The sequence below is a fragment of the Polypterus senegalus genome, chromosome 8, assembly GCF_016835505.1.
Source record: "Polypterus senegalus isolate Bchr_013 chromosome 8, ASM1683550v1, whole genome shotgun sequence".
NCBI classification, from domain to species: domain Eukaryota; kingdom Metazoa; phylum Chordata; class Cladistia; order Polypteriformes; family Polypteridae; genus Polypterus; species Polypterus senegalus.
In genome coordinates this window covers 187,060,156-187,074,706 of record NC_053161.1, presented here as the reverse complement: position 1 = coordinate 187,074,706, position 14,551 = coordinate 187,060,156, and the positions used below count along the sequence as shown (strand labels likewise).

Below are 14,551 nucleotides of genomic sequence, written 5' to 3'. Positions count from 1 at the left end.
AAACATCACTAAGAACAAATGTATTATAAATATGAACTATAGCAGCAAGCAACTTACTGTAAAAAAAAATTGATCAAATAGATTGGTTTAAGTGATAATAGCTCATTTCCTTAATTTAAGTCTGTGGATATAAAGTTAAACTTCTTTGTAAGATTAATAGCCATTGGAATAAATGAGGATTTGAACCGGTGGGTGGCTTTATGCTCTTCATTTCTTCGGCATCTGACCTGATTGCACAACTCAGAACGAATTAAAGAATTTTAACAAGTGGACAGTAACAGCACTAAGGACAGGGACAGTCAGCGACACAGTGTTCTTTTCTTTTTTTGAAAAAGGATCATACATTTCTTTAAAAACTGGTTGGATACGTTAGGTTTTATAAACCTGATGCCTTAAGACAAATGGCAGTTTTATTAATAATAACTGATGTCTAAAGATATCTTTAAACAAACACAATTTGCTCATAAGAGGAAGTTGCAACAATAGATCAAAACGGAAAGGAAACTTTATATGATTTACGTGAGTGGGAAAATAAAAACACTACATACTTTATATAATATATATATATATATATAGTACAGTACCTGCCAAATAATACAAAGAGTACACCGCATGTGTTTCGCCCTAATTGGGGCTTATCAGGTGTGCACACCTAAGCTTCCTCTTACGGCGGTTGAACATTGGACATCAACGTTACGCCACAAAGGCTGCTTCGTTTATTTTGCAGGATTAATATTTTCATTTTGGTCAACTAATGTGGAACTAAAATGAATAATATACTGTAATGTCAAATTGTACATCATGCACAGTTCCGATCGGGCCGTAAAGTGGATATTTTTGTTTTTAATATTTTTTTCATTAAGCGCAAGTGTGTCACGTGATTCCCGTTGCCGGCCTGATCTGCGTGCACGTGCGTATTGAAAGGCTACGTCATCACACACTTAACGGTGCTGCCCAATCTGTTTAACGCATGCGTGAATGCTTGAAGGCGGTTTCCGCCGACTGTGGAGGTCACGTGTTTCCGCTTACTGTGGAGCTCCACAGTGGCTGCAGCCAGACCCCTCTCAACGGCGCTGCCTAATCTGTTTAACGCATGCGTAAATGCTTGAAGGCGGTTTCCGCCGACTGTGGAGGTCACGTGTTTCCGCTTACTGTGGAGCTCCACAGTGGCTGCAGCCAGATCCCTCTCAATCCAGCAGGCACGTAGATCGGGTAGCGACGGGGTGGAAGGCTGAGTCTTCGACCTGCAGCCGGATACAATTGAGAAGTAACGCTGACTTTTCACTCTTAGTGTCAATAATAAGAAAGAGCAACCCAGTTAACCAGGAATGACGTGGCTCTCGACGATGCAAATACAATTCATGTTTTTAAGTTGCTCAGTACTTTAATGAACTTTACATCTCATCATTCATTTCATGTGTGTAACAAATCAACGGTTGCCTCGCGCTTCTCTCCAAATCCTAACAGAGTCCGCAGGCGCGTGCAGGCACCACCGACCGGCTGGCAAAACAGAGAGACACGGGTGGTCAGTCCGGGGCACGTGCACGGGGCCGCTGGGTGGGGTATTTTACATTCATTCACTAACGAAAGGCCAAAGTAGGCACCGCGGATTAAAGAAACCCCGATCAGCAGCGAGCTTCCATTTTTAAAAAAGCCGGCAGCGCACCGAGCCGCAGATGTGCAGACATTAAAAAAAGTTAAACATGTAAAGAGCAGAGCGGGCACTCCGATGAGGGTCTCTTACGACTGGCTACTCAATGCTCTCTTCTTCTTCTACTCTTATATGGCGCAAGTACGTACCTGTCCCGTGTGGCTCAACACATTCTTTCTTTTTTTTTTAACTCCATAACAGATCCATCCCTATTCCGGCAAGCTTAGTTCGTGCTTTTGTGGGAGGGACAAATGGACCCGCCCACTATTCGTCATGTACATTAATTGACAGTTCACTCTCTTTCCGCGAGAGCTTAAGTTAACGTGAGCGTAACACGCTTATGTTTTGAGTTCTTATTAAATCCAACAGTTATTCTTTGTAAATAGCATTTTTGACTGTTCTACTTGTTCATCAGTCAGCACAAATGGAATCACGTTTACATTTTGTAAGTACTGTACTGTTGATGTATTTATACACGTCACACTGTACTTTGTTATATATTTTCATTTGTGTATAAATATTTTTTTTCTATGGCTAATGGGTAAATTTGCTGCACATTGCAAACTACCATGCAAAGCTTATCTTTAATCCATAGTCAAAAAAGCATTCTTGGTTTTATTAAAATGCGGGATGAGGATGTGCTAGGTGGTATCACCTGCTGTTTGGATAATGCATTTTGTGTGCAACATGTAAATATTCTGTTTATTTTAAGCATTGTCTTTTTTTTTTCTTTTGCAGGATGTTTCTGGTAGTTCAGTTTTTAGATGAACAAAAAGCTGTGTCTGTTATACCACAGTCTTGGTACAGTGATGGCACAACCTTTTGGCCAAATTATAAGAGCGATCAAAGACTAAACAAAGCAGCAAGATATGCTGAGGAACCAGGCCCTGACTGGACCAAGCATGACGTTCGAGTACTAAAGGCCTACGGTAATTGAAATGTTCAAGATACGAGTCGTATGTCCCCGACTTAATCCCTTTCACCAGAGAAATATTGCTGTAAAATATTGGTTTCTTGCTATGTTCATTTTTTTTTAATAGAAAAGTAACAAACATTTGTCTAAGGCCTTTTTTTCATGTTGCAATCATGTGATTTTTTTCACTATCTCCAGGCCTCATTTCCAACAACCTTCATACGTTCATACTAGTGTTCATGAGAAATCAGGGCCTAGTTCACACCTTTCATTAACATGCAACTCTAGTGATTATCCATCCATCATCCAACCCGCTATATCCTAACTACAGGGTCACGGGCGGGTCTGCTGGAGCCAATCCCAGCCAACACAGGCCGCAAGGAAGGAAACAAACCCTGGGCAGGTCGCCAGCCCACCACAGGGCACACGCACATATCCACACACTAGGGACAATTCAGAATCGCCAATGCACCTAACCTGCATGTCTTTGGAATGTGGGAGGAAACCCACGCAGACACGGGGAGGACATGCAAACTCCACGCAGGGAGGACCTGAGAAGCGAACCCGGGTCTCCTAACAACGATGTAGCAGTGCTATCCACTGCGCCACCGTGCCGCTCTCTAGTGGCCATTGAACCTTACTCTTAATCGATGTTAATGTTGATTTATTTTTTATAATTATGTCTTTCATTTTTCTATTCTTTAATATGTAAAGCACTTTGAGCTACTGTTTGTATGAAAATGTGCTATATAAATAAATGTTGTTGTGATTACATTTATCCAAATTGAAATCTAATCTTACTTTCTCACATAGGTCTCTTACAATTTTTCCTAGTTTCACTTTGATGGTTAAATGCTATCAAACTGTGATGCGATTACAAAAAAAGAAAATACGTGAATGCTAGGTGTAAATGGGGCCTAGGTTGTAGTGATTTAAAAGATGACAGACGTGATGTTATATTGCACATTGTTTACATCATCTGATATTAACTTTTTGAAATGCTTTTGGGAGATTACATGTCTGCATGGCAAGGGATGAAGAAGTCTTTGACGTGTCAAACTTCAGAATTGGATTCAGATGATCAGGAGGATATAGGCAGGGTGAAAAGAGCACCTAAACCAATGTAAGTCTGATTCAACTTCACCTGTGTTTTATTGAATGTATGAAACTTTTGTTTTGAGTAATATATGCACATTTAATCTTCTGTAAACAGCCACTACTATGGTGACACTGACTATGAAAGTGAACATGAAGACTTGGCTAATAAAACAAAAGTTCCCTTCACAAGATTTTCAAAACCTCAACAGTCAACTGGACCTTGCGTGTTCTCCCCGCATTCTGCACCTCGGGTACCATCACCACCTTTACCATCTGTGCCACCTTGTCGCTCACCACCACATTCTTTGCTTCAGGTGCCACCTCCTTACCAGTCACTATTGCTCTCTGAAAATACATCTCAACAAATTTCCACGAGCCTTCCAAAAATGAAAAATACTTCTGAACTCTTCAAGCCTACTTACAGAGTGGGTCAATGTGGAACAGAACCAATACCTTGTACTGGTAAGTTATGATCAGAACATTGACTGTACTTGTTTCACATATTCAACAAACGTTTGAACATATCGGAGCATAATTCAACAAGTTATTAGTTATGCAATGGTATTTGTTGTCCTGTTCATTTTGTGCCAGTATATTCCTTGATGTTTAGTGTTTTGGTTTTTAAGATGTTAAATTTTATATATGTTCCAAAGGATGTTGTTTTAACATATATGAGAGTTATGTTTGCTCCAAAGTGCAAGAGTAGGATTCATTGCCTTTTCAAAGTATTCAAATGAATAGTATCCTTTTTATATTTTGTTAGTATTTATTTTTCAGCTGCAGATCTTCATATCCTCACATTGCTCGAACATGTGAAGCACCAGCTGTCACAATTGGCTGTCATGATCAGTTCACTATCTGGGCGGCTAAACATTGAATGCTCACCTGATATGCCTGAGGAGGTGCAGTTTCCTTTACAGTCATTGGAGGAAGTGGATGACTTTGAGGCCTGGTTGAAACAACCAACCAATGCTTTGAAGAAAAAGAACACGGTATGGATTGCAAAGCTAGACTTTGTTCTCTTTCTGATTTTGTTTAATTTAAAATATTCACTTGGATTTTGTTATAATTTTTAAACAATTACTAATTCTTTTGTACATAATAGGACAAGACCAAATCTACACATTATATGCAACATAACATAGGCAACATAAGAAACTGTAGAATCAGTTATTTCTCAATGGAAAATATTTTATGTTTCTAAATTAGTTATAAGGTATGGCATGACATGGGTAGAAGGTCTGAAATAAGTCTGTCTGCATTTTTTATTTATCATGGGTAAGTACTGCATGTTTTACACACAATACCCATATGACTTTACAATTATTTGTGCATGGGGATGTAATATTTACATAAGTGTTATCCAAAATTTGCACTAATATAGTTGTTTTAGCTGTTAGGTGGGTTATCTGTTACAGGATGTTTATTGTGTAAGGGACTATGTTTAGGAAAATATTTAATAGCTCTACAGTGTCCTACAGTTACAAGAAAAAATCCTTTTACAATAACAAGAGTTGAAAATATAAATGATGTCATTTGAGCTTTCTGAACATTACAATCCATGAGTTTTGTGCTTCCTTTGTTATATACAGTACTATTATTATTACAAAATTAATGTCTACTGGATTGAATTACAGTTAAAGTTGAAGCGCATATTCAGCTGTTTTTCTTTTTACTTTGGAAAGTGTAACTTTTTAGCAATATTTGTCAGAATGCCAATCATCACATCAAAGTCAAAAGACATACTTCAGAGTGACCATTAATGCTGTTTATGCATATATTTTAATTCTAAAGTCACTGCCTGTATATTATCTTTTGTCCTTGTAGATTTCTGTACTGGCATCTATCGGAGGATAAGATACCAAGCGTGTCACTTGGAATATTCTTTCACATATTTTTGGAGATGATGTTGCAAAAAAGAAACTGGAAGGGAGTGAATGAAAAACGGGCCTTCAGTCAAATGGCAACCAAAACTCTTATGCGTAAGTATCAAGAAATCCAACTATATGAGATTAGTCTAATTGTAGTAAGATATTACATTTTATGCCTTTGGTGGCTCAGTGGTAGTGCTGCTGACTTGCAGTAAGGAGACCAGGGTTTGCCTCCTGGGTCCTCTCTGTGTGGAGTTTGCATGTTCTCCCTGTGTCTGCTGTAGTTTCCACATACTGTTCAAAGGCATATCGGTTCAGTGTATTGTAAAATGGCCTTTGTGTGTGCTCACCCTGCGATTAGACGGGTTTCCTGTCCAGGGTTTGTTCCTGAATGTGCCCCAAAGCCAGCTGGTAAGCCTCCAGCCTCCCCATGACCCTGGTCTGAATTAAGCAGATTAGAAAATGACATATTTTAAGATATAGCCTAAGTATTTCAGATTTCTGGAATATAGCAATTATTAAATAAAATATTTTTCCAGGTGTTTATCTAACACTTTCTGCTCCTTCTAAAACTCCTGCCACATTCTTAGGAGTACTTGGAGTTTCCTGTACATCAAGAAAGAGCATTAGGAGTGGGTTTCAGGTTTTTATGCATTTATAACAAAGAATCATATATTTAAAATGAGCTAATTGCACTATTTTATCCACAACCCCAAATAATAAGTAAAGAATTGGAGAAACTGCAATCTTAATTCAACCTTACAATTGAATTGTCAATATTTCCATATTGAATATTTTTACACTAACTCTACAAAAAAAGTCAGTCCACAATCTGTACACAGCCTTCATTGATCAGTATTAAAAATAAGTTCACTAAAATCAAGCATAGATGATTTCATATCATTAGTCAAACTTGCTTCTCCTGTATTCAAAACATGTTGCTGTGTGGTCATTATGCAGTAGTGCAGAGGCGGGCCCCCCCAGGGAGGTGCGAAGTACAAAATGGGGGACACAAAGATGTGAAAAAAAGAAACCAAGAATTGAAAATATGAAAAATACATTTATTGAAACCAAAACAAATGAACTTAAACTACATTCTGATGCTAGAACAATAAATATAGAGTTAGATAAATGTCGATCAGTTAAGTAGGGATAATAAAATATGCATCTATGATATATCAAGAATTAAAAAAAAAAAGAACAAATTGGTATTAGTGGGCTCCTTTCAAAAAAACGTTAGGGGGGCGTGATTAAAACTGTTATGAAAACTTAAATACTTAAAGGTTGAGAAACGCTGCAGTAGTGCAAGTGCCAACCCTTATTTCACCATTTCTATTAGTGGAAAATGCCTTAAGTCAGGGGTTCTCCACGTCGGTCCTGGGGTCCCCCTGTGGCTGCAGGTTTTTGTTCCAACCAGATTCCTAATCAGTGACAACACCTGATAGCACTGATCTCATTTAATTAGCTGGTATTTTTTTTTTTTTCTTTTATTCGACATTCAGAAAAGCATAGCAGCATGATTTTTACATTTATAAGACATTTATAAATAGTTCTGCTTTTGCAATAGATTTAAATGCTTAACTCTCTTTTGTTGATTTCATTATACTTTGCTCTTTCTCTGTGCAGTTTTTCCCCCTTCATTGTATCTTATTAATGACAACTTAAAACGAGCAGAGCAGACACCCAGGCAAACAACACTGAATAATCAAAGGCTGCAGCTACTTTAGAGTCAGGCCCACTAATTATTAAATAATGGATTAATTAAACAATTGGAACACCAAGGATGAAAATCAACATGAAAATACTATTAAAAAGAAAAAAAATACATTATTCCTATATAACTGCTTGGTACATTTTATATATATATATATATATATATATATATATATATATATATATATATATATATATATATATATATATATATATATATATATATATATATATATATATATATATATATATATATATATATATTTTAGCAAACTTAGTTTTCTAATCAATATATTGTTCCTTAAACACAGAACTTGGGAAATATCAGTTCACTTAATTAGCCCAGGAGTTCAATTAAAAACAGAAGCTGGTTGGAACAAAAACCTGCAGCGACAGGGGGGTCCCCAGGGCTGACATTGAGAACCTCTGCCTTAAAGCAACTGTTTGCCATTTAATGTTTCTGATAATTATTTTTCTGTTTTTGCCTGTAGGTGCAGTTCGCCAGAGTCAAGTGGCAGTCAAAGCTACAGATGTGGACATTAATAAATTTGCCATTAGATGGTTCAATTTGGCATCTGACCGTGGTGGTGGTCGCAAGGAGCGCTGCAGGAGAGTGCAGGCAGCAGTGCCTTCTGAATCAGGACTGATGTAAATACACTTTAGTAGTCAAGTTTATTGTTGTTTTTACTATTTTGGGTAGATTTCGTCATTTTTGTACTTGCATCCTACACTTTTGTGCAAATGTGTTCATTTTATATTTCTATATTTTAACCATGTTACTGGATATTTGGACTGTTAAATACTCAATATACTGTATTAATATGTTTGTTTGTAATTGTAGTTACAGCTTTTGATCCATGCAACTGCACTGACTTTACATAACAAGACAATAAATAAACCAGTTATACTGTATAATCAAAGTTGTCATTGAGTTATGTTTCTCTTAACTTTTAATACTAGACACTTAAATTCTATGTAGAATATACTATTTAACTCAACAGGGCCTTTAGGTGATATTGCTATAAATTATGTCATGAGTTGCAGGTTTTTTTCTTGTTTGTTTTTGGTTTTTTCCCCCCATGTTATGTGTTTGGAAAGTGCCACCAACACAGGTATACACTGCCAGCTCAACTGGAGTTGAAGTAAGATAGCATCTCTGTAGAATCATTTTGAGACCTTGATTAGTCCATTCCTTGATTTCTCGAGGCTGTTCTTATAGACCATAGCATAATTAGGTATAATTAAATATTAGGAGGATGACCCTGTGTTACTCATTCGTTAAGGCAAGATCTACATTCTTTCAATATTTCACCAAAAGTTAGCCCTACTTGCCTTACCAGATTAGAAGCTGAGGTAATTTTAAGAACGTGGCTCTACAGGGGCCAGATCTGGCACAGAGTCAGTCTGGGACTCTAATGAATGTGTGCCAGAAAAGGCCCGGATTTTAACAGAATTATTTGATGCTGGTCCAGCTCTGGTTTAAATCTGGTCCAGGTAAAAAATCCTGATCTGCGCCAGTATTGGGCCGTTGTGCAAAAAGACACTGGACCAGGTCTGTATGCCAGATCTGGTCCTGATGTTATAGTATATCTGGGCCATATCTGGAATGGTGTCCATTTGCTGTCTGGGGCGCGTCTTCTGCTCGACTGGCCAGCATGTCCGTATGGCCCCTTTGTTGGCCTCTGTCTCTGATCACAGGGGGTCACACATCAGCCTGACGGATTTAAACAGCTGTGCGGCTCGAGTCGGCACACTGCTCTCCAGGGGGCTTCATTTTCACCCCCACCTGTCTCTGTCTGTCAGTGTCAGATATCCACACGTCTTACCAAAGCAGAAACAGTAATACAACTAACAAAACAATCGTATAAAAATAAAGAAATAAAAAGATAAACAGATGTGCAGAAGGGAACAATAATAAAATACATAAATATCCATGCATTTACTAAATCAAGGCAGGTTTGTTGGGCTGCTGGAGCCAATTCCAGCAGACATTGAGCACAGGGCAGGAAGAGCACATGGTGTCACACACACACACACACAAGCCACATTAACACACCAATTCAACTCTCCGGCATATCTTTAGACTGTGAGAGAAAGCGGATCCATCAGGAAGAAACCCACATTAACATGGGGAGAACATGCAAACTCCATGTAGAGAGAAGTTAGAGCTCCAATCCCAGCCTCATGTTGTGAGCTGCCCTTATACAGATATATAAATATTCACATATACATTAGCATAACTGTACAATTAACTAAAGGTAAGTATAAATAACACACATGAGCAATCCATGTCATTTTACACCCATTTTGTTTCTTTCTCTCGCTTTCTGCATCAACTGCTCTCTCTGCCATCTGGTCTTCCTTTCTCACCAGAATGGCCAGTTTGATTTTGTCATCCTGTGTTTGACCATCAACAGGACCACTCAGACATGCTGGTCAGTGGAGTGGAAGACGTGGATTGAGCCACATGGCACAGGTACACACTTGTCCCATATAGGAGAAGAAGAAGAGAGGGCTGGGCAGCCAGTCGTCAGAGACCCTCATCAGAGTGCCCGCTCCGCCCTTCATATCCCCATATTTAACTTTTTTAATGTCATTTCTACCTCGTGACTGCCCGTGTGATGGCTGCATATCTGTGGCTCAGTGTGCTACCAGCTTTCTTGTGGATGCAGCTTGGGGTTTCTTTAATCCGCTGTGCCTTCCTTGGCTTTGTCTATCTATCTGTCATTTTCTCTGTCCTGGTATGGTGCCGTTAAGCCTGCGTGTCGTCTCCTGGTCCTTTTCCTGTTTGTCACAGTTATCCTCGGTCACTTGTGTGTCTCATCCTATCCTGTTGTTCTTATTCTTAATTGTGCTTAACTTTTTAATGAAACCCCTAGCTTGATGCCCACTACCTGAATCTGTTAGAACAATAAAATGCAAGAATCCATGACAGATTATTCAGAAATGTTATCTAGTAAACCGCTAGCTAATAGTCATTAACTTTCTTTACATCCAAGTTAACTAACTGAACACTCAGTAGCTTGTATGTTAACTTTGTCTTCTTTTTCTAGATTTTGAGCACACTAAGCCATGTTTGATCTGAATTGGTTTTCCCCCTAAGCTTCTGCTGGTGTGCCAGGGTGGTTTCTTTTCTTAGATAGATAGATACTTTATTAATCCCAAGTGGAAATTCACATACTCCAGCAGCAGCATACTGATAAAAAACAATAAATTAAAGAGTGATAACAATGCAGGTATAACAGACAGTAACTTTGTATAATGTTAACGTTTACTCCCCCGGGTGGAATTGAAGAGTCGCATAGTGTGGGGTCTCCTCAGTCTGTCAGTGGAGCAGGATGGTGACAGCAGTCTGTTGCTGAAGCTGCTCCTCTGTCTGAAGATGATCCTGTTAACAATTCTTGGCAGTTGTATTGTGCGGTCCCTTCATTCTCTTATCAGATCATTTCAAAACTGTGTGACAGCCACTCTGGGGTTTAGGGGGTCATTACTGTCACATGTTCAGAATACAGTGAAACTCAAACAGCTGAAACAGATTGGTGTCAGTGTTGATGAAATCTGTAAGCTGCACATTTGTAGTTTGTGGTATTTCAGTCCACATCTGCAGATCATCGTAATTCAGATTTCGTCCCTCACTGTAGTCAGTGGCGTAGCTCTCTTGCTGAAGGCCCCCGTGCAGCGCCCTGAGGTGAGTCCCTCCTGTCTGGCATAACTGTTAGTAATTTATTCTCAACTTGATCCTAGGGGCTGGCTGGGCAGTGGTGTCCTCGACCGCGTCACTATCATAATCACACGCTGGTGACAAACCAGCTCTCTAAATGGAATTTGTACTAACATTTTTAAATAACTTTATTACAGCTGCTGTAAGTTAGTAGAAATGAATTCAATTGTGGGAATGGAATGTGGGAGGTGTGGGTAGCAGTAGTCGTACATAAATATATTTAAGATGTGGACCTGCTTGCTATTCCAAAACAACTTTGTGAAGGAAGAAGTAACTTAAGCTAGAAAGCAGAAACTGTTCTGTGCTATAAAATGAAGCCATTTCTATTTGTAACAAATTAAAATGACAAAACCAGCTGACAGGATATGACTACACCATCGACCCATTTTACATAAGTTCATAAAGTAAGGTGTCAGTGGTTCCAAAAAATTTGAGTGTCAGTAGGAAATTGCTTGGTCATATATGTTGGTAGTTTGTCTTTAGTAGTTTCTCCATTTTTAATGGTTTTAGCAGACAGCACCTGATCTGAAGCCATTGTATCGTTATACTTACAGACTTGGTAGTTGCAACAATTTCACTCCCTGCACTGTCTGCATAACCTGCTTGTGCCTTTTGTGATGATTCACCAGCATCAGCATTCTCAGTTCCCACCGCTGTCACTTGCTCAGTTTTGAGAAAAGTAGAAATCTTGGTAAGCTTGGCGTGTTTCAATTTCTGTTACAGGCGTGCCTTACGTTTAGTAGCGCCACTCTTATAATGTTTGCTGGATCCGTTGCTACTGGCCGACATGGTGTTGTCTGGTGTGAGTATAAAAAGCGTCAAATTGTTCAAATATTCGACTAACGTGGACCATAACTTAACAACAGAATTGCTATGATTTACTGTTTACGAGTTTGAATTTCAAAAATTGTTGACATCAAATCAAAGTACAAAAGTAACAATTATTTACGATAATAATGTATATTTACACCATTCATGTGACATACTTCAAAACTTCTTCCATTCATGTCTGCTATGGTACGCCAAAGGTCCTTAAATTTGGGAATGTGCACTCCTCTGTAAGGCGGACTAGGACATGTTGTGCCTCTGAATAGGATCTGAGTCTCCAAACTCTAAATTTGTGTAAACTGTAGGCCTGCCGAATATGTAATATCATCATGGACCTGCCTGGTGATGGTGAAAACATGCAAATAAAACTGTGAATTATTAAGTCAATGAACTGTGCAAGTGATTGGAGTTATTGAATTGTGTTTTAAATCTGTATGGCCCCGAGTGGGCCTCCCAAGCTCGTAGGCCCTTGCACTTTGCACAATCTGCACGATCCATTGCTGCGCCACAGACTGTAGCATTAAAGTGCATTTAGCTTACTATGTGGGCTTCAGGGGCCTTATGCATAATGCCATGTGTAGAATTCACACTATAACATGACATAAGCACAAAAGCCGAAATGTGCTTACGCACAGAAAAATCCAGATGCAGGAATCTGTGTGTACTCCAACTTCCGCGCTCTTTCACTACATAAATCCCGGTCAGTGTGAAAACAAACGCTCGTGCACGCACTTGCTGTCCCGCCCCAACTCCTCCCAGAATTACACCCCTTTGAATATGCAAATCAATATAAATAGCCCTTAAGCTCAGCGTTCTGTGAAAAGACAATGGGAAAAGCAAGGGGGAAAATATAAGAATTTCAGCGAATACCAAGTGGAGGCAAAGGAAAAACGTAATATTTGTTGGTTTAAACAGTGGGATAAACAACAAAAAGAAGTTGATCGAGTGACATAACGTGTCAGAGAAACTTGAAAGCTCAAGTTCACAAAGTTGCACAGTGCTCGAAATAAAAAAGAAGTTGTCAGATATCAAAGTCACCGTGAAAAGCCGAGTCGTAGCCCACTGTCTGAGTTTCATATGAAAGCTTATTACGGTACAGACAAAAAAAAAAAATAAGCACACAGTGGGGAAAAACGCATGAAATGTCAACTTTAATCTCAAAATCTCCACTTTAATTACGTAGTTTATTTTGTCATTAAAGCAGAACATCACAAACTTCATCTTAAAATCATTTAATTTACTAGTTTCTCAAATCCCATTGTAACTAAAGTAGCACGTTAAATGCTTTGTTTTGTATTTGATCTTCTATGTGCTCTATGTGTGTGAATCACTATGTGCTTCCGCTTTCTCTTTCTCCGACTGGACACAGAATCCATTACATTCGTGATATTACAGCTCTCTGAATAATTAAAATACTGAGATGTATACGTGATATCTTTTTCATGATACTAGGAGTTAAAGCATGTTATTAAACAGGGGAACATGATGGTGCAGTGATTGTGTGCGACCTTTGATGAAATTATTGTCTCTTTCAAACGTACTAACCTCCAATTCCTGCTAGAGACAGTGGCACTGACCAGAAAGCAGGAGACGGAGCTGGAGGTGGCAGACTTAAAGATGCTAAGATTTGCATTGGGTATGACAAGGATGGACAGGATTAGAAATGAGGACATTAGAGGTCAGCTCAAGTTGGACAGTTGGGAGATAAAGTCAGAGAGGCGAGATTGCGTTGATTTGGACATGTGCAGAGGAGAGACCAAGATTGCAGAAGAGCCCAAGTTCAAAGTTAATAGAATATCATTTGTTACCTTCAGCAGAGCCAATTCTGTACTATAAAGTTTTTTAAAACCTGACTGAAACACATCACATACATTGTTGTCCTCCAGATATGAAATTAACTGCAAAGAAACCTCTTTCTCCATAATTGTGGACAGAAATGGGAACTTAGAAATAGGCCTATAGTTTGATAGAGCTGTAGGATCAGGTGTGGGCTTCTTCAGCAAAGGCTGAACAACAACAACATTTATTTATATAGCACATTTTCATACAAAATATGTAGCTCAAAGTGCTTTACATAATGAAAAATAGAAAAATAAAAGACATAGCAAGAAAATAAAATGAGTCAACATTAATTAACATAGAATAAGAGTAAGGTCTGATGGCCAGGTCGGACAGAAAAAAACAAAATAAAAAAAAAACTCCAGACGGCTGGAGAAAAAAATAAAATCTGCAGGGATTCCAGACCATGAGACCACCCAGTCCCCTCTGCGCAATTGCATGTTTAAAGTTGTCTGCCATTATACCCGTTTTTAGACAGTTGTTAATAATAGCTAACACATTTGGACTAAACGCTTTAAAAGTATCTTTAAATAGGCGTGAGGGTAAGGTATCTAGTGGATAATTGGAAGGTTTCATATGCAGGTTTATATCATCTAGCTGAGAAGAGTCAATAGGGTGAAAGGAAGTAAACTGGCTGTGCACTGGCCTTAGAGTGACTGGTGTCTTCCCACAGTAATCAACACTTGGAAGAGTAATGCTGGAACAAATGGCTTGAATTTAACTTATAAAATAATTAAGAAAAAGCTCACAGGTCTCAGGCGTACTCTCAGGGAAGCCGCTGATAGGTGGGTTTAAAAGAGTGTTTATGGTGCTAAACAGCAACCTAAGTCTCGAGGCAGCATTCACAATTAAACACCATAAAAAATGTGATTTTGCTGATCTCATAGCCTCTTTACAGGACTTCCAGCAAGTTCTAA

General features: G+C 38.7%; 1 protein-coding gene across 3 annotated transcripts; it reads left to right on the top strand.

Moving 5' to 3' along the window:
• The first annotated feature begins 1,080 nt into the window (after nt 1–1,080).
• Nucleotides 1,081–8,158, top strand: LOC120534518. Of its 3 annotated transcripts, none has more exons than XM_039762124.1 (7): nt 1,081–1,267; nt 2,390–2,580; nt 3,576–3,687; nt 3,778–4,124; nt 4,440–4,654; nt 5,490–5,644; nt 7,738–8,158. In XM_039762124.1, exons 2-6 carry the CDS (start codon nt 2,391–2,393, stop codon nt 5,517–5,519), a joined length of 894 nt encoding a protein of 297 aa, XP_039618058.1. In that variant the 5' UTR covers nt 1,081–1,267; nt 2,390; the 3' UTR covers nt 5,520–5,644; nt 7,738–8,158. The 3 variants fall into 3 exon arrangements, 2 of the variants coding, with proteins under 2 accessions (XP_039618058.1, XP_039618057.1); XM_039762123.1 differs by having other exon boundaries at nt 1,081–2,096; XR_005634770.1 differs by lacking the exons at nt 1,081–1,267; nt 2,390–2,580 and having other exon boundaries at nt 3,271–3,687; nt 4,426–4,654.
• The last annotated feature ends 6,393 nt before the right edge of the window (nt 8,159–14,551 follow it).

Coding starts and splice junctions, on each gene's coding strand:
- LOC120534518 (XM_039762124.1), top strand. CDS start 2,391: ATGTTTCTGGTAGTTCAGTTTTTAGATGAACAAAAAGCTGTGTCTGTT. Junction 2,581..3,575: donor TCGAGTACTAAAGGCCTACG/GTAATTGAAATG, acceptor TGCTTTTGGGAG/ATTACATGTCTGCATGGCAA. Junction 4,655..5,489: donor CTTTGAAGAAAAAGAACACG/GTATGGATTGCA, acceptor TTGTCCTTGTAG/ATTTCTGTACTGGCATCTAT.